Source organism: Schistocerca americana, chromosome 7 (genome assembly GCF_021461395.2).
Source record: "Schistocerca americana isolate TAMUIC-IGC-003095 chromosome 7, iqSchAmer2.1, whole genome shotgun sequence".
Lineage (NCBI taxonomy): Eukaryota > Metazoa > Arthropoda > Insecta > Orthoptera > Acrididae > Schistocerca > Schistocerca americana.
This window is the reverse complement of record NC_060125.1, coordinates 464,314,956-464,338,092: the sequence shown is the minus strand read 5'-3', so window position 1 is coordinate 464,338,092 and position 23,137 is coordinate 464,314,956. Positions and strand designations below refer to the sequence as shown.

Below are 23,137 nucleotides of genomic sequence, written 5' to 3'. Positions count from 1 at the left end.
TAATTGCTTTCTACGTTTTTGGTGATTCACCCTGTTTATAAACCTGTGTGTGTATGTCTGTGTGTTTGTGTTAGTGAGGGTGTGTGTGTGTGTGTATGTGTGTGTGTGTGTGTGTTTGTGTGATAGTGTGTGCGTGCTTGTGTGTGTGTGTGTGTGTGTGTGTGTGTGTGTGTGTGTGTGTGTGTGTGTGTGTGTGTTTCTCAGTGTCAGCACAAGTGTGTACATTCAGAATCTCCTCCAAAACCCTAAGATAGATTTCAACGAAATTTGGCACAGAAACAGCAGGCCGCACGAGTATCACCACTATGTTGTTTATAAATTCCAGCTCCGATAGGAGCGCAACTAAGGGCAAAATCTTATATTTTTCAGCCGTGATGTATGGTCTGCCTTGTGTGATAAACATTGTGTTGGAGTAGGTATCAGCATGGTTCATCATCTTTCTTTGTATGGCGGCGTGAATGTCAGGGGCAAATAAATGATTTTCAAGCCATTGACGTGTAGCCAGCCCTGCATGACAGGCGTGTTGGAAGAGTAGTATCGGTCTGCTCTATAGAACTGTACTGCATTGGCTACATATTCTGATGAGCATGACTGGGAACAGGTTAAGATAGATAGACGAAGGGATGGACAGACTGAGGAGGTGAGTAAATGGGCAGGGAAAAGGGAGGAGGAAGTGATGCATGAGGCAGGTGGAAAGTGTGGAGGGGTAATGGGCTGGTGGGAAAAGAAGAGGGGGAAGCGGAATGGGAGAGGCGGTGAAGGATACAGTCGGATGGGGGAGGAAGATGTAGTCAGAGAGAAGAGTTGCGGGAAATAGGAAAACCGAGAGAGAGGAGAAGGCGTAGAGGCAGAGTGTGGGTAGGAAGAAAGTTAGAGAGGTAGCGGGATTATGTGGACAGACAGAGGGAGGAAGACGTGGACACAGGGAGGGGAAGGGGGAGGTGTCTTCCATGCATGTGTCGGACGAAGGCGAAGCAGCTGGGGAAACACTAGTAAATTCTTCTGTGACGTTGGTGGTCTTCTGACATCGTTAAAAATGCAAAATATTGAAGGACGCACTTCCTCGATAGCTAGTCCTTTCTTAGCGAAGGCCGCCAGCCACAACAGGATCTAAAGGTCAGTTATTTTACTTTTTAACATTTCAAGTATTTTATAAGTTGATGCAGGAATACACACAGAAGAATTGTAATGAGACTGACACCGGCAGCGGAAGCCTACCAGTGTTGTAACGAGTGCTCGGTGTTGCAGTGGACACGTACAACGGGAGCACGCTGCCCTTCTGGCGCATGGACCGCCGCCAGATGGGCGCCTTCCTGTGCATCGCCTCCAACGACGTGCCGCCCGCCGTCAGCAAGCGCGTCACGCTCAACGTCAACTGTGAGTACCGCGCATCGTGTCCACTCTACTCATAGCACCCCTGAACACTTCATACACCAAAGGCATTCTGTCAGTTGTTGTCCTCTGCAACTAGAGCTGCTGCATACCTTCTCTACAACCTTACTAAGTAATGAGTGTTCCACGAGACGCTAAGCAACGCTTTTCTGTAGCCTTAAACGTTCAGTTACGTGCGCAATTTTTCCCTGTATGCAGATCACTCCCGAATAGGCCCGAATAGCTGGGTTTCGTATTCTTTCAATTCTCCATCGTCACCGGACTCACAGTAACGGAAACGTTACTCGATTGTTTATTCCCTGCGCCCGTCATGCCGGCTTGATAGTTTTCACATACTGCCACTGCCTTATGCTCAGAAAAGCAAGTAGTTTTTCTTCCATGTGCTGAGCTCGATTATAAAATTAATTTGTGACGCGATAGGAGAGATTAGTTCTGTTGTATAGCGTCTCCGTATATTGCTGGTAATGGTAATTACATTACATTAATGGTAATATAGTACCCAGTCTCAATGCGTCGAGTTCAAAGAAGTAAATTGTGCGAAATTTTTTTTTTTCACAGAAAGCCAAGAAACATAATAAAGAGTCTGATTTCTGTCGACAATCGTATCAAGCATAGTATCATATTCAGTCGGAGAAGAGTCCCGTGCAAATTTGGAAATAAATATTTACTAACGAAACATCGACCTAATTATGACATTTTGTATGAATAATGAATGCAAGCTACACAGGGACCACCATTTTTATATTGCATCCAAGCGATGATATAAAAACCATTATTTACGGGACTTTACCTGCAGAGCTATAAAATCAAATCTGAGATCGAGAAATTCCTCTAACCGCGACATTTCCTATCTCCAAATGTCCTTTTGGCGCACTTCTATTGGAGGTTCTGAGTCCGTCATCTGTCACGTTACTCGTTTATCATAAAGCACCTCAGCGTACATTGCTCAACTGCGAACATTTTATCTACCGTGTGCGTTTTACCAACTGGGTATTTATTATGATATACTTTTGATACTTTCACTTTATGTAATATAATATGGCAATTTTGTAACAAGATCAGTTATATCATATGATGGCAGCGTTATACTGTTGAAGCCGGTTATCTTAGAACAATAAAAATATCGCCGGCCGCGGTGGTCTCGTGGTTCTAGGCGCGCAGTCCGGAACCGCGGGACTGCTACGGTCGCAGGTTCGAATCCTGCCTCGGGCATGGATGTGTGTGATGTCCTTAGGTTAGTTAGGTTGAAGTAGTTCTAAGTTATAGGGGACTGATGACCACAGAAGTTGAGTCCCATAGTCCTCAGAGCCATAGGAACCATTTGAATAAAAATATCTCGAAGTACGACGTGTGTCCTTCACTTCCAATGATTTATTTCACTAAATGGTAATTCTATACGGGCCAGTCACATTGGTGTGGACACTGCCTATATTCGACGTCTACGTGCAATAAGCGCTCACAGACGCAGTACTAGCAGTGGAGGCACATAAAGTGTGTCCGTGTGACGCGAAAAAATTGTAGTTGTAATGCGGAAACGGAGCGAATTAGCTGTTTGTTAGGAAATGAATCGCTTGCAGCCGTCCTTACCATTTCTTGCACCGTCTTCAGGCTGTCGTTGATGCAACAAAATAAATAAAATCATAATGACGTCTGTTGGCATTTCATTTTCTCCTAATAGTAAACGGCCGTCGTCCCAAAGATCTCCTGTCAAAAGGATAGACATGCAAAAACTCAATTAGTCTGACGTCTAAGTTGCTTACAGGAAATGATGAGGAAGTCCCATACCCATACTCCTTTAAAGAGCGTAGGGGACGATGCGGGAGACCCACACCACTGTACTAGGCAAAGTCCGAGCGGAGGTGGTTTGCCATTGCCTTCCTCCGACCGTAATGGTGATAAATGATGATGATGAAAACGACACAACAACACCCAGTTATCTCGAAGCAGGTAAAAATTCCTGACCCCGCTGGGAATCGAACCTGGGACCCCGCACTCGGGAAGCGAGAACGCTAAACAGGGTAGAAGCATTTCGGAAACGGCTTAGTTAGTTTAAATGTTCCCGTGCCGCCAAGGTTTATGTATACCCTCCATGACAAAGTGGCACTATACAAAACCGGCGGCGAGGCAACTGCGGCTCATCACTGGCCACAGACACAGGGGTGAAAGACGACAGCAGTGTACGGGTGAACAAATGTGCAACTGTTGAGCCACAGACCGTCCAGATGAACCGAGGGGTTACCAGCAATGTCCCGTCAACGACCGTTCAGCGAATGTTGCTGCGGAAGCATATCTGCAGCAGGCACCTGGGTCATGCACCCATACTGACTGCAGATCATCCACAACGAAGGCTAGTATTTGCATGCCAGTATCGCAACTTAACGTCCACTGTGTGGCGACAAGTCGTCTTTTCAGATTACTCATATTTTATGCTCCAATGGCGCGAAACGTCTGAAAGCAAACACCGTGTAACAATCGCCGGAAGGCTCCAGGTCGGAGGCGGAAGCTTTGTGATCTGGAGAATCATTTCGTGGTATTCCCTGGATGATCTCATCGTCCTGGAAGGCACAATGGATCAACACAAGTATGTAAAAATGCTTGGGAACCGTGTACACCCCTACAATGCAATTTCTTTTTCCACGGCACGATGGCATTCACTAGCAAGACAATGCAGCCTGTCAACTGCTCGCAGTGTACTTGCATGGTTCGCAGAGCACCAGGTTGAGTTTACCTTAATCTCCTGACCCTCTCCGGATTTAAAACCAGTCGAGAATCTGTGGGATCACCTCCCGTGGGCTGTTCGGTTCATGGATCCTCAATCGAGGTACCTAGCACAGCTGGCTACAGCACTGGAGTCGACATGGGTCCACATCCCTCATGGTACCTTGTAGAACCTCACGGACTCGCTTCCTGCACGACTCGCAGCGTTCTGCGCTGCAAAACGTTGTTACTAAGGTTTTTGACACATGGTCACATTAGCCAGATTGGAGAGTGTGTGACTGAGACACGCTTATGAACCAGAACATTATGTCCCCTACCCACTAACAGACGAACAGCCTTCTGGTGGCGTCACTGGCTCATAATACTTTAGAGAAAGTATATAACCGAAGCTCAGACGAATGGGGAATCAGTCTAGTGACGATACGGACCGAAAGAGGGGAGTTCGACTGACATATCTGATCAGGCAGAACATTATGACCACCTACCTAATAGCCGGTATTACCACCTTTAGGGCAAATAACAGCGGCGACGCGTCGTGGCATAGAGGCAATGAGGACTCGGTAGGTCGCTGGAAGAGTTGGCACCACATTTGAACACACAAGTCACCTAATTCTCATAAATTCCCAGCGCGGCTGCCCCCATCGGAGGTTCGAGCCCTACCTCGGACATGGGTGTGTGTGTCGTCCTTAGCGTAAGTTAGTTTAAGGTAGATTAAGTAGTGCATAAGATTAGGGACCGATGACCTCAGCAGTTTGGTCCCATAAGACCTTCACACAAATTTCCAAATTTTCCATAAATTCTGGGCAGCTGGCAATGAGTTACATCCCCGATGGGTTATACCGGCTTCAGATCTGGCGAATTGGCAGGCCAGCACTGTTGCTGTGACCCTCGAACCACTCCATCACACTCTTGGCCTTATGACATGGAGCATTATCGTGTTGAAAAAGGCCACTACTGTCGGGGAAAGTAATGGCCATGAAGGTTTATAGGTGATCTGCAGTCACTGTACGATATTCATTTGCCGTCATGAAGCCTTGCACGAGCTCCACTGGACCTATGGATGCCCACGCGAAGGTTCCGCAAAGCATAAAGAAGCCATCGCCAGCTTGTCTCCAACCCGCATAACAGGCATCAGGGAGGTGTTGCACTGGAAGACGGCGGATTTGCGCCCTGCCATCAGCATGATGGAGAAAGTTTCGGGTTCATCAGACCATGGAACGCTCTGCCACTGCACCAATGTCCAGTGCCAACGGCCACGTGACTATTTCAGTCGTAGATGCCGACGTCATGGTATCATTGGCACATGCATGGGTCACTGGCTGCGGAGGCTCATCGTTAGGAGTGTTCAGTGCTCTGTGTGTTCAGACACATCTGTACTCTACCCAGCATTAACGTCCGACGTTGGTTCCGCCACAGTTCGTCGTCTGCCCTGTTTTATCGGTCTATAACGCCTACGACGTTCGACGGCTGTTATGAGGGTGACCGCCCAACCCCAGAAAGTCTGGCCATGGCTTCACCTTGGTTTCGCCACGTGTTGAAGACACTCACCACAGCACTCCTCAGACACCCGACAAGTTTGAGAAATGCTCTTGCCCTCGGTCAAGTTCAGACAGATTGCCCACCTTCACTATTCTACACAAGGGCAGCACTTTCACTGATACTACAACCACTGTGTGTGTGTGTGTGTGTGTGTGTGTGTGTGTGTGTGTGTGTGTGTGCGCGCGCGTGTGCGTGCGTGTGTGCGTGCCCTCTTGTGTATGTGTGTGTTTGTGTCTGTCCTGCATTCATTCCCCGTCAGGTGACTGCTACCGCCTGAACGGAGTTATATCGATAGCAGGTCGGTGGTAATGATGTTCTGGCTGATCAACATAAGCGCCTGTGACAAAGTGCAGAATCCTACGACGTTGCGACTGGGAACTAATATCTTCGCAATTGCAATGCATAAGGTCTGCGTGCTACTGTCGTGAGCATCTATGTAAATTGATTGAAGGACGGTGATATCGCGAATAAGCGACAAGCTTGTGGACAACCTCTCCTCACGAGAGGACTGGGAAATCGGAGACTTGCTCTGTCTGTAAAGCATAATAGGCAGCGATCTCTGGTAGTTATGACGAAAGAATACAATGCTTGTAGAGGGACGAGTCGGAGCACATTCAAATGGTTCAAATGGCTCTGAGCACTATGGGACTTGACAGCTGAGGTCATCAGTCCCATAGAACATAGAGCTACTTAAACCTAACTAACCTAAGGACATCACACACATCCATACCTGAGGCAGGATTCGAACCTGCGACCGTAGTGGTCGCGCGGTTCCAGACTGAAGCGCCTAGAACCGCTCGGCCACACCGGCCGGCTCGGAGCACATTATTCAGCACACATTGTTGAACACGGAGCTCCATGCAGATGACCCTCACGCTTCCTATGTTGATCTAACGATATTTTCAGTTACGATTGCAGTCGACGTGTGGTCATCTATACTGAAGCAACGGAAACGTGTCGCCTGGTTTGACGAATCACGATTATCGTTAGCCGGCCGCGGTGGTCTCGCGGTTCTAGGCGCGCAGTCCGGAACCGTGCGACTGCTACGGTCGCAGGTTCGAATCCTGCCTCGGGCATGGATGTGTGTGATGTTCTTAGGTTAGTTAGGTTTAAGTAGTTCTAAGCTCTAGGGGACTGATGACCACAGCAGTTGAGTCCCATAGTGCTCAGAGCCATTTGATTATCGTTACAGTAAGTCTATTTTCATATCGAAATAAGCCGTCATTCAAACCAACAACTACTCAGAAGATGCTTCGCGCCACGGATGCAGGTCAGTGGGAGCAGCTTTATACTATGGGGAAGCTCATCTGGGATTCCATCGCACCATTAATAGCAATCCACGACTCCGTATGGGCTGTGATTTACGTTAATATTGCTGTGGACCACCTGCGTCACTTAATGCTTCATATCTTCCCCTACGACAATGGCATCTTCGCGCAGCAGAAATCCCAACGTCATAATGGTTTGAAAAGCACGATAGTGAAAATCCACGTTGTTGTCTAGACCACCAAATTAGCCTGATCTGAACTCAGTGAAAGTCGTTTTTAAAAATTCTTGGTGAAACCGTCAGCTGTCCTTTATTTTGTACGCTTCGCTACTAGTTTAGGTCAATGACCATTATCGAGGGCAGCTGGCATACAGGCAGGGAATTTGAACAAAAGCTGATAGCTACCATGCTGGCAGTACGGGTTGAAATCCTGCTTCAGTACTCTCTTTTTCTTCAGTCTCATCGTACTCAATGGTATGGTATGGTAATAGTCGTTTTCACCGCAGTAATTTAATTAATAAATCAGTCATTAGAGCAAACTTTCTTAACGTGTGTATTCCTTTTGATACTGAATATATTACAAAATCGTCTTACTCACAATTAGTTGCATCGCTTGATGTGGTGGAACGCAATTCCGCGTGGCTTTTGTCACAAAAGCAACCGCTACACAAATTGGTAGATTACCACGCACATTTAATGAAAGCTATTGCCTTGCAGGACACGGATTTTTCAGAAGGGATACGGAAAACTCATTTCGTTTGGATTCAAAAAGATTGTTCTTTCTTCGAATTTCTTCCATGAGAACCACGCGTATTTGTTCGTTTCTATGAAAGCAGGTTCTATAAATCGATGCAGAACTAACCAAAGAATTTTAAGGAACTCTTTCCTTCGAAGCAATTTCTCTAGTAGTCTTTAGCAGGTTGCTACCATTTAGTGGTTTTGGTCGTTAAAATTGTAACATTACTGTAAAAATAGACATCACAGGGTTGGCTAAGTGGTGTGAAATTGGGTGGGATAAACTGTATGTTGCAAGGGCTTGCTTTTCTTTCATCTTCAAAGATTTGATCATAAGTGCCTGATCATTCCACCCTCCCCATGGATCAATATTGCAAAGAAATTTTTCTTGTGTTGCACAGCATTTTCGGGAACTTCCATGATTTTACGCAGCCCACAATTACATTTCTTTAATTTGTTAGCCAACTCGTCAACTCAAAACTCTGACAAATATCCCGGATGGTTCTCGCATGCATTAGAAAATATGAGGGAACATCTTTCCCGAGGCTGTTGTAGTATACTGTGCTACGAAGGAATTACTAATAGCCTTTTACTGCTCAGAGACGGTTTTCGCTTCTTATTGTCCAAGGAATCTATTGTAGACCGGTTGTTACTAGAAGCCGGTTTGGTCGGTATTAATTAGTCGAGGTCAAAATTAAAAATGAGTACTTCGGTCTGTATCCGGAACGCTTTCGCAGCTGCTAATACTTTGTCCATCATCGCGAACTGCTTGGAGCTGTCCGAATATTTACAATTTTAACTAAGAACCACTAACGGAACACGTGATTGAAGAAAGTATGCAGTAATAATTGTTTCCCTAACGAAATTATTATGGTGAAAATTACTATTTCTGAATAAGTCTGTATGACATATCCTATTTAATGATACTGCATACGACAAAATTACAATAGAAAAAGAAGTAGACAGGACTTGAACCCATACCGCCAGCATGGCATCCATGCATTAGCCGTTGCGCTACACTCGTTTGGTCGAAACAGGACTACGGTTAACGGTGTAGGAGATACGCATAAAACTTCAACATCGATTTCCTCGGAAACAAAGGTCTGTCGCGTTGACAAGCCCTTAGCCAGGTAATCAGGACAAATGGTTCAAATGGCGCTGAGCACTATGGGACTCAACTTCTGAGGTCATTAGTCCCCTAGAACTTAGAACTAGTTAAACCTAACTAACCTAAGGACATCACAAACATCCATGCCCGAGGCAGGATTCGAACCTGCGACCGTAGCGGTCTTGCGGTTCCAGACTGCAGCGCCTTTAACCGCACGGCCACTACGGCCGGCGGTAATCAGGACAGATACATCTACAACATTCCTGACACTCATGTAAATCCGTGATTAACAGGTCTGAGTATCCACTTGTGAGTAGGTTCCATTCGATAAGTGTTACTGGAAAAGGGACTCGAAATAAGCTTATGCAGCCTGTGATGTAATTCGTAATGTACTGCCTTCATCCATTAATGCTCTACTGAATGTTTAGTGTCGATAACTCTGACGCACGCAAACTGGAATATCTTTCCCTTGTATCCTGTGTTTTAGTACATTTTCAGTTAAATATCTATTTCACACATTTTATAGTTTCCTCAACACATTAATGTAGCTTGTAGTTATCTGTAATGGACACTTTAAATGCATCTGCCGGTACTAATATCTATTAGTGAAAACAATATAGAATTCATTAAATCTGTTACTGTAATATTTATTGGAAAATAGGATTACACATAGTAAATACTGGCGTAATAGCTTTTGTGGATGACTGCTTCGCTAAGCTGATCCATAACACCTGAGCTGATCCATAACACCTGATACGGGCCGATTCTGAAAAGGTCATGCTACATCGTTAGGACAGAATTACGTGATAGAATTAGTGTGCTGTTGCAGGTGAGGCAAGGTGTCAATTTACCTCTGTTTATCGAATGGAACAACAAGTTTACGTATACCAATTACTGCTGCATATATATATATATATATATATATATATATATATATATATATATATATACAGAGGGTGTTAAGAGTAAACTTGTTGTTTTATTCGATATCACTAACAGTCACAGTAAGGCTTAACAGACATTCACATTTAAAAGACCTCTACATAGGCAATCGAATGCAAGTAAAAGGCTGTATTATAAATATTTGATAGAGACCCGTTGAAGTATAAATTACTTCACAATCATTGATCACTGGAAAACTTTAATGCTATATACAAGCAAAGTGGACAAAATGCTAGAGGATGATAGAATCGGAAAATAAATATTAAAGTTTAAGCCAAAGTTAGTTACTTTTTTAGGGTGAAACACATTATCTTCTTTCTCCAAGTGAAGTTGAGTCAAGTAAGTATAAGTACACCGACAAAAATTCATTCTATTTATATAGGGGAGAGTTATCTAACCTGAACCACTTCAGAAATTCTGTTTGTTGCAACCTCAACAGTAAGTTACAATATGCTATACTCGACTTCAGGATTATGTTCTAGGTATCTGATGTAAAGAATGGAAGTGCTGGCAAAAATTAACACATTACACTTAATTTTCTAAATATCTGCATTTGGTATAAATTAGGAATTTGATTTCCCAATTTGTGCCAGTGGGTGCATAAAATGTGCCGCTCTTGTAAACTATGGCCCACGTCCCCCTCTCCCCCCTGTCCAGCACATTTTATCTGAGTCTAAATTCTGAATTTCATGCATCTCATTATCTTTCATCCGATCTCCCTTGTACAACTCGCTGTGCTATTAATCTGTTTTAAGACTGCATTTCTGTGGTGGATCATAGTTTCCTTGGCTAAGCCTTCACTTTTGATGTGCTTAATCATTTCCCTCGGATTCAATGGAATTTTTTGAATGGTCGATCTCATCCCACTTTTTTCTGTCGCGGCTTCTTCTGGATTGAAATTATGGGGAAATCCGTTTCGTTTTGCGGTGTAGAACACAAGTTTTCTTACATCTGATACGATTAAACAGAACATCATCTCTCTAAATGTAGGAAAATTCTATTCTAATTCTTTTCAACTTGGAATCTAATTTTTTTAAATCTCATATGCATTTCTAGGTAACCTTCAGCATGTCTCTTAATTGTCAGCTTAGGGACATTTTATATGCGTGCACGTTCATTAAATCAATTATGGCCGTTTAGATACACTGTTAGAGCTTGAATACTCCCCTTAGAAAAATTAATGAACTACTGTGCCGATAAACCTCTTACGTTATTTGATTTTGAAACAGATGAGAAGAACTGAACGTACTCAGACTTTTCCCTCTTTACTTATTCTGATCAACACCAAACTGACACACAATATGTTTAGCGCAACACAGTCTGACTTTCAATAATCCCTACAAAAGAATGGCCCTGACTAACAATAACCTATACCTTTCATGAATCACTTACCTCACAAAAATCTTTCTTACGCTAACTACTGCAATACAGCGAGCGCCGATACTGCCAGCTAAATAAAAGATTCTAACTACTGAAGGCACTAACTACTGATAGGTATAGTTATCAAATGGAAGATTTTGATAGAGAACAAACAATGTATTTACCTTAATAGTGTTCAAAAGTCATCATACATATATCACTTCATGATATCCAGCATTAGAAATTTACTCTTTCTGATGGACACACTTCCAGATCGTCCGCTCTCAAAATTCTGCCATCTCTGTCCCCACGTATATCACTGCTGGCGCTCACCTCCAACTGCACAACGCTACGCGCTGTTCGCATCCAGTTGCCCAACACTACAATAGCAAATATTCCAACAATGCAAACCAGCCGCAGACTGCACACAGCCCAGCCAGCGATTTTCATACAGAGCGCTACATGACGTTATCAACATAAAAACCTAAACAGCCACAAGCTGAATATAATTCCTCTGAGCTCCACCTTCCATAGCGCCTTTCTTGCCGTATTTTAATATAAAGAAATTAATTAATCAATGACTTAGGACAAAGAAAGCATTAGAAAATTCACAACATCATTTCTAAAATTTTTTTTGCACTAATAATGCTAAATGAATTTTTAAAGCTGACTGTATGGGCAAGTTTCTTAAGCTGTACCAGTACAATATCAGAAACATAATGCGGTACACTATAAACAGCGTCCTCGTTTTCTCTTTGACTGTTTCCTTCAGACCAACGACAACGGTCGTATGAGAACTATGGCTATTGCATGTATGTGTATTGAGCCATAAATGAAGCTTTATGTGGTCACTTTCCTTATAACGCCAATTCTGTTCGCTACTTAAACTAACTGTCAGACGAAAAATACTGTAAAATTAACGCAGTCTTCTGAAGATATGTTTTTCAACACACACAACTGATAGCGGACAATATGGCTGCCATAAAATGTCGAGCAGTACGTAGGCACGCATGTTATTGCAGTGGCACAAACTACGAGGTCGTACAATATAAGCAACTCTTCCCTGTGTTTGCTTCTCTCCTTCAGCAAAAATGGTGTTACGCAAATTCCATTCATGAATGAAGAGGTAGACGCTTCTGTTTTTAAAAACGACGGCATCAGGTAGAAGTGGCAATTAGTGTCCACGGAATCTTGCGAACCAGTCGTGTATGCTACCACTGTCACCCAGACTATTTATCCATACATTTTAAACGGGTAACGTGTTTCAATTGTTGGGTTGTAGCTATTAGGTGACCCGACGTGTTAGCCACGTGCATTAAAGCGCCCGTTTCTGGCACACGAGGCGGAGCGCCGGTCTCGACTCTAATCCGTCCGGTCAATTAACGACGAGGGCCAGAGTGCTGGCCAGCTTGAATGGGATTTATAGGTGGTTTTCTACATCCGACTAGGTGAATACCGGGCTGGTACCCAAGTCCCTCCTTAGTTACACGACTCGCAAACATTTAGCTAACTTTCGCTATCTTTTACACTAGTATCAATGCACGCACAGTTTGTGATGTACATATTCCGTCGCGGTTGGTAGGGGGTAAGGGAGTGCCGGCAGTAAGGAAATCCAGTCACCCTTTAAGCTAACCATCCCACATCTGTAAAGAAGCTTGGCTACCCTGCGTCCATGCGAGACGAAGCCTGAGGAAGAAGAAGAATACCACGATATCCCGACTTTGCCAAATCTTCATGGCTTTTACCTCACACAGTTGGAACTAAAGACTAGCAAATAAACTGTGAGAGACATTTTTCTGTCAGTAGGATTTGGCTTTAAAAAGGTGCCAGAATAAACAAATCTTCATTTGCCAGCATTTACTTACTAAACTGTTCGTAAAGCTCCAGTTTTTCTTGTAAGATTACCAGTCGTTGGTGTACACTTAGCTTCACGAGACGATGCCAAGGGAGAATGCATGAAAGGAGGGAGAAGGACTGGGGTGTAACGTTACGTCGATGACGCGATCTTTAGAGACGGAGGACAACCTCAGATTGGGGAAGGGTGAGGAAGGAAAACGGCCTTGACCATTTAATGTGAAATACGATTTGCTATAGTTGTTCCTTAGGACTTCTGGTGGATGAGTTCTTCAAGTAAATGTTCCAAGTCTTTGGAGAAGACTGACTGCAGCAATGTACCGATATTGAATATTTCAGGGACACTGCATTTCAAGAGTCGTCACACTGATGGCGATGCATTACTCGCAGGCTGACTTCATTCGTTGCTCGTCGAAGTTACTGTTACCGCCGTACAAATAGTCCGGAAACAATTCCGCAGAAGAATTTTGTATAGCGGTCTGTAGCTGCAGTTCTCACCACTGTGAGAGGAAACATGAAAGTTATAAAGCTTAGTCAACAGCAAATATCACACGGTATGGCAAAGAAGCAAGAGACACATAGTACATCCTAATACCATGAAATGATCAGGAAAGTCCAATGTGTCTCACTTTCCTGACTGAATAGCGTTTATACAGACGGCTGAAGCTGGCTACGATGATTCTCGCGAGTTCCGATAAACAAACTCACGCAGACACAGTGTGATATATCCGTCCAGGAGCCAACAGGTACGAAATGGAAAATGTATGGAAGAAGAAACGAAAACACTGTATATGGAACTCTCGTGGTGGAAGCAGAGAATATTGTCGCGTTGCTGTTGAAATTATTTTTTGTACTGACTGAATCACGACGAAATAATTGGCTGCGGCAATACCGTATGACCTGTCCATCGCGATAAACAACCTGGAATTTTCCTGGAACGTGATTCTATGAATATTTACCATATAATTGTTATGTTAAGAGATATTGCAGTAATTACACTAGGAGCGATACACTAAGTTGGTAGGGGTAGTGGCATTACTTTCTGTAAAGCCGTAAAGGACCAACAATATTCTGCCCATCAAAAAAATAGAAATAAGTGCTGAATAGAATTGGAGGAAAGGAAATTTGGGGCACAACCTCATTAACAGAATGGATCAGTTGATAGGACATGTTCTGAGGTAGAAAGCAACAATCAGTCTGGTAATGGAAGGAATTTTGTAGGGCTAAAGATACAAAGTGACTCTAAGAGTTGAGTACAGTATGTCCAAAAGGATACAGTATTTATTCACAAATGATACTTGCAAAAGACAGACTACCTGCGTAACTAGCCACAGAGGTGAAGACCATAACAAAAACAACAGCGGCGTTGACTATTCCATTTTCTGTAACATCAGTTCCTTCAGACTAGAAACCAAAAACATATCAACAGTTGTCTGTTATAAGAACAATATGACATGAAGTAATTACGCAGACAAGTATTGTTATCTGGGCTGCAATGTTCACATTTCAAACTGGTAGAAAGAGCTCTCGAAACTATTGTCCTTGTCCATATTAAATTGTTTAACTTTAAACTTAAATTCCTTATCAGAAACAACTTGAAACAATGGTTTTGCGTACGTGAGAGCGTCTGCTCTTGAAACTAAATGAAGGATCAAGGGATTTGATATTTTCTCTGCACGTCTAAAATATTTTTCGTAAATAAATCAGTGAGGGCAGACGGAAGTCACTATGATTTACTGTGCTAAAACACAAAAGCAGTACACCATTCAGCACACTTTGTGGATGTGCAACGAGGTGTCCCCGAATCCCAATTCATTACCGCTGCTGTGTGATCTAACACCAACACACGTTGCACGATAGAGATACTTGCTGACATATTAAACAGATTTCTTCATAGATGAACACATATGCAGCTCGGACAACCCTAGGAAGGAACTTGTTACTCAGTCCTGCAGAGTAAAATGGTCATGTCTGCATAACAAGAAACATGGAAGCCTAGCAATCCCCCCGTCTCTTACCTCTCTCGTTCTCGGCCACTTTGTGTCACCGTAGGTGCCAGATGAGTGAATAGATTCATTCACTGGGTATTCTCCAGCTAAATTCTCTTTCATTGGAACTTCAAATTGTATCTCGTCTCACTCCATTTCAGATTTTTTATTTTTGTACACCACTTCGTATACCACATAAGGATGCTTCTAGAATATGGATATTGGACGGATTTGAGTATGAGGATGATGGATTTCTGGATACGGACTCGTGTTTTCTGTATTACATAAATGCTGGCACGATAACGTGTTAAAACATGTTAAATCGCGCGCATGTTATCAGAACACCGAAAAAGAAACCTAGTTTTAACGTGACTCAAGCCTGACGCATTCCACAATAGGAAAAACGGCCAGGGCGAAAAGATTTTACCTGAAGTGTCTAGCAACTATTAAATGATGTACATAATTGTACAGGAAAAACTATGTATCTACTCTTAGGAGTTCTAGGAGCATATTTTAGAATTGTAAACTGGAAGAACGAAGAAGGGATGCATATGTGAACGAGCTACACTTTGATGATAACGTTGTACTACTTGCCTAAAGTGCAGATAAACTTCGGCAACGTATGGAGGATACACAGCTGAGCGAGGTTGAAAGTTGACTCCAAAATCGGCTCACTAAACTAATTTATAAACATCACATGCAAACTAAAATAGGACAAATCAACAATGAAAACACAGAACCAATCTCTAAGATTTCTTTTGGCATTGTTGAAGACAACGACCTGTCGGTCTTGAAAATATATACTGCAGAGTAAAAGGAGCCCGGAGGGCATTTCAAAAGCTAAAAATTGCATTCCATGTTCCCGAAAAGAAAATCTTGCTGTCAGTATGTATTGGCATTGTAGCCTTATGGTTGAGTGATATAGGCTTCTCATGCGAAAACGGTTAAGAATGCACGGTAGATCCATGAGTAACATAGAATAACTGGCTGGAAATTAGTAGAAGCGATGAAAAGGAGTAGTATCATGGAACGGACGAACTGGAAGAGAGCAATGTAGCTGTACGAACATCTAAATGGAAGTGGGCGGAATACGAAGCTACCCGAATTTATGGTTGATGGGTCAAGGAATTTAGTTTTCGGATTCCTTAAGGTCGAGACAGTGACGTAAAGAATATTAGAAAAGACGCAGGAAAAGCATGGGTTCATAAACCATGAAAAAATATAGAGGGGTAATCCATCCAGCAATGGCTGTGAAATGGTTGACATACAAGATGAAGAAAACCTCGCACTCTGGGATACCTCAGCGCGATCTATTAGATACTAACAGAACGAAAATTACTGACTACATTTCGTCCCGAGCATGTTTTAGTTAGAAACTGGACGTTAAAGAAAGTCAATTTGTCAACACTGTGATCATAGTATGTCCAACGAGTACCGTCATTCAATACCGTGCAGTGGCTCCGCGTAGTTAGTGGACGTTGGTAGAGAGTTTTTCGATAGAATACTGGAGAGTTTTGTTCAGGGTCTACGTGTCATTTATAAGTGTCACTAACTGGGCAGCATTGCTGCACAGTACTGAATGAGATACTTGTCGGTAGTGTAATTCCAGTGGTGCCGAGTTGCCTTTATTTCACGTCCATTTCACACCGAAAATATGCACGAATCGAAATTTTGTTGCACATACTTTTATGCTTTCACTATGCAGAGAATCGTGAATCGGCGTCAAGTGTGTCAATTTAGGCTCGCCACGTATATATATTAATACATATTCATGTTATACTCTTTTCAATTATGAAGTTATTCACATCTTGCGTTACAGGATGGATGCAGCATGTCGTTACCTAAATAAAGCTACAGTCACCGCTAGAAGCTTTAAGAGCTCAGAGAATGTGGGAAATATCTGGTTCCGCATATGATTTGTATGTATATTTACCCCAAGTACACGTTTCCTCAAAAATTATTGGGTAACTTTCGCATTTATAGGATCGGTATGAGCTGAAACTACATTCACGACTTGTTTCCAGCCTCTATCAAGTGAACTAAAAAGCATGATAAATGGGAAAATGAGATAATATGCCATTTTTCACTATTCTTAGGACTGAAAAGACGGGTAATATATAATATATAGAAGAACCAGGGGGTAGGGGTGGGAGGCAATAAGAGTGGGAGACGAAGATCGAACTGAACTGATTAAAATGGTGTATGAGAGAGATATAGTCTTTCGCCCCTGATGATCTATCTATACGCCGAAGAAGCAATGACGGACATAAAAGAATGATTCAAGACTAGGACTGAAATTTAAGGCGAAAGGATATCAATGTTGAGGTCTGGTGATGACATTGCCATCCCCAGTGAAAGCGGGGAACAATTACAGGATCTGTTGAAGAGAATGAACGGTATGAGTACAGAATATGGACTAAGAGTATGTTGAAGAAAGGAAAGATTAACGAGAAGTAGCAGATATGGGACCACATACAAACTTTACACCCTAATGTAGGATCACGAAAAAGATTAAGTTAAGGAATTTTGCTACCGAGGCAGTAAAATAACTCATGACGGATGGAGCAAGGAGGACGTAATAAGCAGGCTAGCACTACTATAAGGTCCTTCATGGCCAACAGAGATTTACTAGTATCTAACATAGGTCTTAATTTGAGGAAGAGATTTCTGAGAATGTACGTCTGAAGAATAGCACCGTATGGCTGTGAGACAGGGACTGTGGGAAAAATAGATCAAAAGAGGATAGAAGCGTTTAAGACGTGGTGCTCAGAAGGAACACTGAAAACTAGGTGGAGTGATAAGGAATGAGGAGGCTTTCCGCAGAGTCGGCGAGCAAGGGAATATATAAAAAAATACTGACAAGAAGAAGGGACAGCATGGTAGGACATTTGCTAAGACATCAGGAAATAACTCCCATGGGACTAGAGGGAGCTATAGATGGTAAAAACTACAGAATAAGACAGCGATTGTGATACATCAAGCAAAGATTTGAGGACTCAGATGGCAGAAGCTACTCTGAGAAGAAAAGGTTGGCCCGGGAGAGGAAGAATGTACTTCAGTTTAAACACTCTCTTCAAATTTCAACATTTCTTTGGGTATTCTCGGAGAAGAATCCCACATAAACTGCTTAGCTCAAAGTTCAAACTATGTGTAATCACCCGGGTCAATTCGTACGAGTTTGAGACTTACGCATTAATATTTCTATGCCCTGTATCCCATAGAGTCAAAGTACGTAGTTGTCGCGATCAATCAATTGATGACCCATGCTAGCGTAATGTGCGATATACGGTGGTACTTTTCATTCATATCCGACTATAATGTGGTATCTATTCGGGGTGTCATACAAAAATACCAGATTGAGAGTGTTATTGAATGGATTTTTCAGAATTTAGGCAGTTATAGCAGCTCCAACATTTTTCGGAAATGGGTCTTACGACCTGAAATGTGAAATCTAACTATTACTGTATTGTGAGAAACACTTTTTTCCCGTTTTAGTGATAAAGCCCCTGCTAATTCCGTACGGTAAATCAACCGACAGTTGCAACAAAATAAAAGAATATAATATGTGTCTCGACAGCTTCGGGAAGCTGAAGCTCTTAACAATAAATGACGACTACCACCTTTCATTAGTGATAGTGCAGAAACGCAAGGAAACATACATCAGTAGTGGAGACGGGCCATTCTTCAGAATGTTCAAATACCGTGTTGCAAAAAATCTGATAAAACGTATTGTCCAATACAGTAGTCTCCAACATTTGCGGACCCAATGGTTGCCGAGAGTACCACTTGGCTTCTTCTGCTGTTAGCAGTGAGTCGACTTTCAACATTCCACTTATGGCCCAGTAGTGTAAATACTTCGTTTCTCATCTTAGCTAAGAAATGTTTACACTATGATGAAATAAGGGCGTTCAGAATATCAGATCAGCTGTGTGGTTGGAGTGAAAAGTGACTGTCGACGGAGAGAATTCTTCAGGCGCGAAAGTAACTTCGGACGAAACTCACTGGAGTGTTAGAGGACCACTACATTTCACAAGAAATATTAATAACCTAATAAACAACTTCAGAAGTTCCATGAGGCTTTTCGCGGATAATGCCGTTGTATACAGAGTAGTCGCAACGCTAGAAAATTGTAACGATAATGAGGAAGACCTGCAGAGGATAGATGCTTGTACAGGGTTTGGCAGCTGAATGTCCACATTTTATTGTAATACGACTATCAGAGTATCTGGCGTTCCCTGAATATGTGTTCATTCCAAGTTCTGTTAGTCCAGCTCCTCCTTCCCCCTCTCTCTGTCCATCCCATCCGCTCCCTTCGCTGTTCTACTGCTACTCCCCCCCCCCCCCCTAGTTCTGTCAATCTGGTCGTCACCCCTCTGTCCATTTTCTCCCACCCCTCTGTTGTCCTTCCCCTCGTCCTCCCCCTCTGAGCCCACTCCTCCTTCAAACTCCTTCTCACTGCCTTTATCTCCTCTCCTTTCAGTGTCACCTCTTCCTTCTCTCTGTCCACTTCCTCCATCATGTCTCTCTTTCCATCTCCTCCTCCACACCCTGTCTGTACCTCTCCTTCTTCCCACTCTCTCTGTCCATCTCCTCTTTCCTTCATCTGACCATCTCTTCCTCCCCCTCTCTCTATCCATTACTATCTCTTCCCTGTTTCTATCCATTCCCTTTCTCCCCCAAGATCTGTGTCCATGCCCTCCTTTCCCCTCTCTATCACTCCATCTCTTCCGCCACCCCCGCCCCCCTCCATATTATTATCCTTACCTCAGTAGAAAGTCGCTGGATGTTGCCCCGACAGTATGTCTTTCTCGATAGTAAATAATATTTATATCAAGTTTGATTTGAAATCAGTACAGAATATGTGTGCAAAGTTTGGTTGCATTCGGTTGTGTGGTTCGGGAGGAGACATGGAATATACAAACATACACATATTTTCATATAATGTAAGCGTTACACGATTTCAGATCAGTCACTGGAAGCAATCAAATCCATTAAATGTCGAGGAATGCATATACAGAGCGATTTAAAGTGGAATGACCACATAAAACTAACTGCAAGTAAGGCTGAGGCCACATGAGTGAATTTCATCTTCGCTAGTGTGAAACATATCTCTTGTTCCAAACAAGAGCTCATTGCTCGTGAGGTACACATTTTAGAACCCATGTCTACCGCGCTTTTGTTCTACATCTGCATCTACATCCATGCTCCACAAGCCACCTGACGGTGTGCGGCGGAGGCTACTTTGAGTACCACTATCGGTTCTCCCTTCTATTCCAGTCTCGTATTGTTCGTGGATAGAAAGATTGTCGGCATGCCTCTGTGTGGGCTCTAATCTGTCTAATTTTATCCTGATAGTCTCTTCGCGAGATATATGTAGGAGGGAGCAAGATACTGCTTGACTCCTCGGTGAAGGTATGTTCTCGAAACTTTAACAAAAGCCCGTACCGAGCTACTGAGCGTCTCTCCTGCAGTCTTCCACTGGTGTTTATCTATCCTCTCCGTAACGCTCTCACGATTACCAAACGATCCCGTAACGAAGCGCGCCGCACTCCGTTGGACCTTCTCTATCTCTTCTATCAATCCTATCTGGTACAGATCCCACACTGGTGAGCAATATTCAAGCAGTTTGTGGACAAGTGTACTGTAACCTACTTCCTCTGTTTTGGGATTGCATTTCCTTAGGATTCTTCGCAATGAATCTCAGTCTGGCATCAGATTTACAGACGATCAACATTATATGATGAGTCCATTTGAAATCACTCCTAATGCCTACTCCCAGATAATTTACGGAATTAACTGCTTCCAGTTGCTGACCTGCTATATTGTAGCTAAATGATAAAGGATCTTTCTTTCTATGTATTCGCAGCGCATCACACTTGTCTACATTGAGATTCAATTGCCATTCCCTGCTACATGCGTCAATTCATTGCAGATCCTTTTGCATTTCAGTACAATTTTCCATTGTTACAACCTCTCGATATACTACAGCATCATCCGCAAGAAGCCTCCGATGTTATCCACCAGGTCATTTATGTATATTGTGAATAGAAATGGTTCTATGACCGATTCTTCTAGTTTGGGTCCATACTATCTCTCATAAATATATGGCAAGCAAAAAGCTTACGGTAGAACACATGTGTTTCACAACATCGAAGATGAACAAGTATTCGTAGCTGTTAAGATGTGAACTTTTAGAGCCCACATTTACTAGAAATCTTTTTCTTATTTCGGTCCATACTAGCACCTCTGGAAGTTGCTGACACTACAATCTTAGCAACAACACATTCGCTGTCACAAGTACCAGAACGGTTTTCGGTTATATCTTTCGACTCGGTTGGTTGAGGACCAGGGAGTCTTAACTCAGATTGATACATTTACCCTTCTCTATCATCCCTGAAAGTATTTAACGTTATTGCAATATCATCCTGTGTAAGGAAAGACGTTATGTACATTTAATGTTCTTAACAGTGTTTCATTACCATATCTGAACAAGATACCCCGTACTAGTATTGGGTGAAGCCTAAAGTCGTGGCAAGCGTACTATGAACGAACGTGATCAGTTTTTGTGCAGATATTGTGTGTAAGTCGCGCCTAAAGGTAAGTCACATTAGCTGATTAGCACACTCGTTTCATAGACTGATTGGTTGCACAACGGATATGAACCAATAGATAAATGAAACTACGATTTGGCGCAACGGATAACGTGAGTTTAAACGAGCAATCCACCAAGGGTAACGTATCGTAAGTCTCGCAAGATTCTACAGCACTGCATTTTTCTTATTTTTACTCACTGAGTTTGGCAAATATGCTTTTGCACTGTATGCGCGTTGATCTCTCAGGGATAAGAGCAGGTAAGTGGAATACATAACGGTATGGACGGTAGAAAAATTATTCGTGCAACTAATAAGATTGTTTTTATCGTGGATGGCGCCATTATGTTCATTGAAAGGCAGAGGATTTACACTAACGGTTCATTGGAACACATTGAGTACATAATATTCATGGTGCAAGTGGACGCACTTAATCGTAATTAATTAGTGAATAGGTTTCGCTTTAATATATTATTCTGGTAAATCTTTTGGATACGCGGCTCATTGTAGGTGGATACAGCTTCGCGCTGGAGACATAATGTCACCAGCAGGATGGGAATATTATGAAATTGACGCACGTACTCACAGGATTAAAAATAGAGGCTAATGATTTGTTCTACTGTCTACCGTAAGCAAGCAGAGAACGAACGCAGTGGATGGTGGGTGAAGCCACATGAAGGATACAGGATCGCAAATATTTTGAAATAGTAAGAAAAATGGTTGCCGGACAGTAATTCGTGTCACATGTATGTATTCGTTTGGCACAGGTTATTACGCACTACACAGTGCAAGACACTACAATTTAGTAGCTGTAGGATCATGAAAACGTGGTATCACGACGGTATAGTGAAAAGCAATGCCTCCTAAAATGCATGCTAAAAGTGTTAATGATTTTCTTTACGTGGCTACGCTGCAGTAACCAATGGTTTTCTGACTTTCCACATCTTCATTCTTGTTTTCTTGATGTCTACAGAGCGCATTTCGCTCAGCGAGAGACACGTTTGTTGAGAAGGGTGCTGTATAATGTCTGGCTTCGTCGAGGAAGCCGCAATCTCACCTCTGCTTGCTCCGCTTCATCATCATAACAGTGAAGTCCTCGAAGATGTTCTTTAATATTTGAAAAAAAATAAAAATCTGATTGGGTCAGGTCGGGTCTATAGGTGGTAAATGAAAATGAGCGTATGGCATCGTTGGGCGGTAGGCCCCATCCGGGGAAGTTCGGCCGCCAAGTGCAAGTCTTACTTCATTCGACTCCGCATTGGGTGACTTGCGCGCCGGTGATGAGGATGAAACGATGATGAGGACAACACAACACCCAGTCCACGAGCGGAGAAAATCTCCAGTCCGGCCGGGAATCGAACCCGGGCCCGCTTGCATGGCAGGCGAGCGCGTTATACCCAGCTAAGCAGGCGGACATGTAGGCGGGGCTATCGTTGACTCTGAACCGTAGGTGTCGGATTTTTGCCGATGTCTCATCGCTCGTGTGTGGTCTGACATTGCCATGCTGCAGGAGAGTGTGCTCCATGCACGGAGACACTTTTTCTGGGGTTTGAAACTCGTTTATAGCATCCTGTTTCTCACGCATCGGCAGAGTTGCAACACACCGCCGTGTTACACTCAAAAATTCGGAGCCCTCTAGCGGCAG

The 23,137-nt window shown here is 43.0% G+C and overlaps 1 protein-coding gene across 1 annotated transcript in view; it reads left to right on the top strand.

Moving 5' to 3' along the window:
- LOC124623017 (lachesin-like) overlaps positions 1–23,137 on the top strand; it is a 384,735-nt gene that overhangs the window by 148,343 nt on the left and 213,255 nt on the right. The window contains exon 5 of the mRNA XM_047148808.1: positions 1,249–1,377. Coding sequence (XP_047004764.1) covers positions 1,249–1,377 — 129 coding nt within the window. The remainder of the gene's footprint in view (positions 1–1,248; positions 1,378–23,137) is intronic.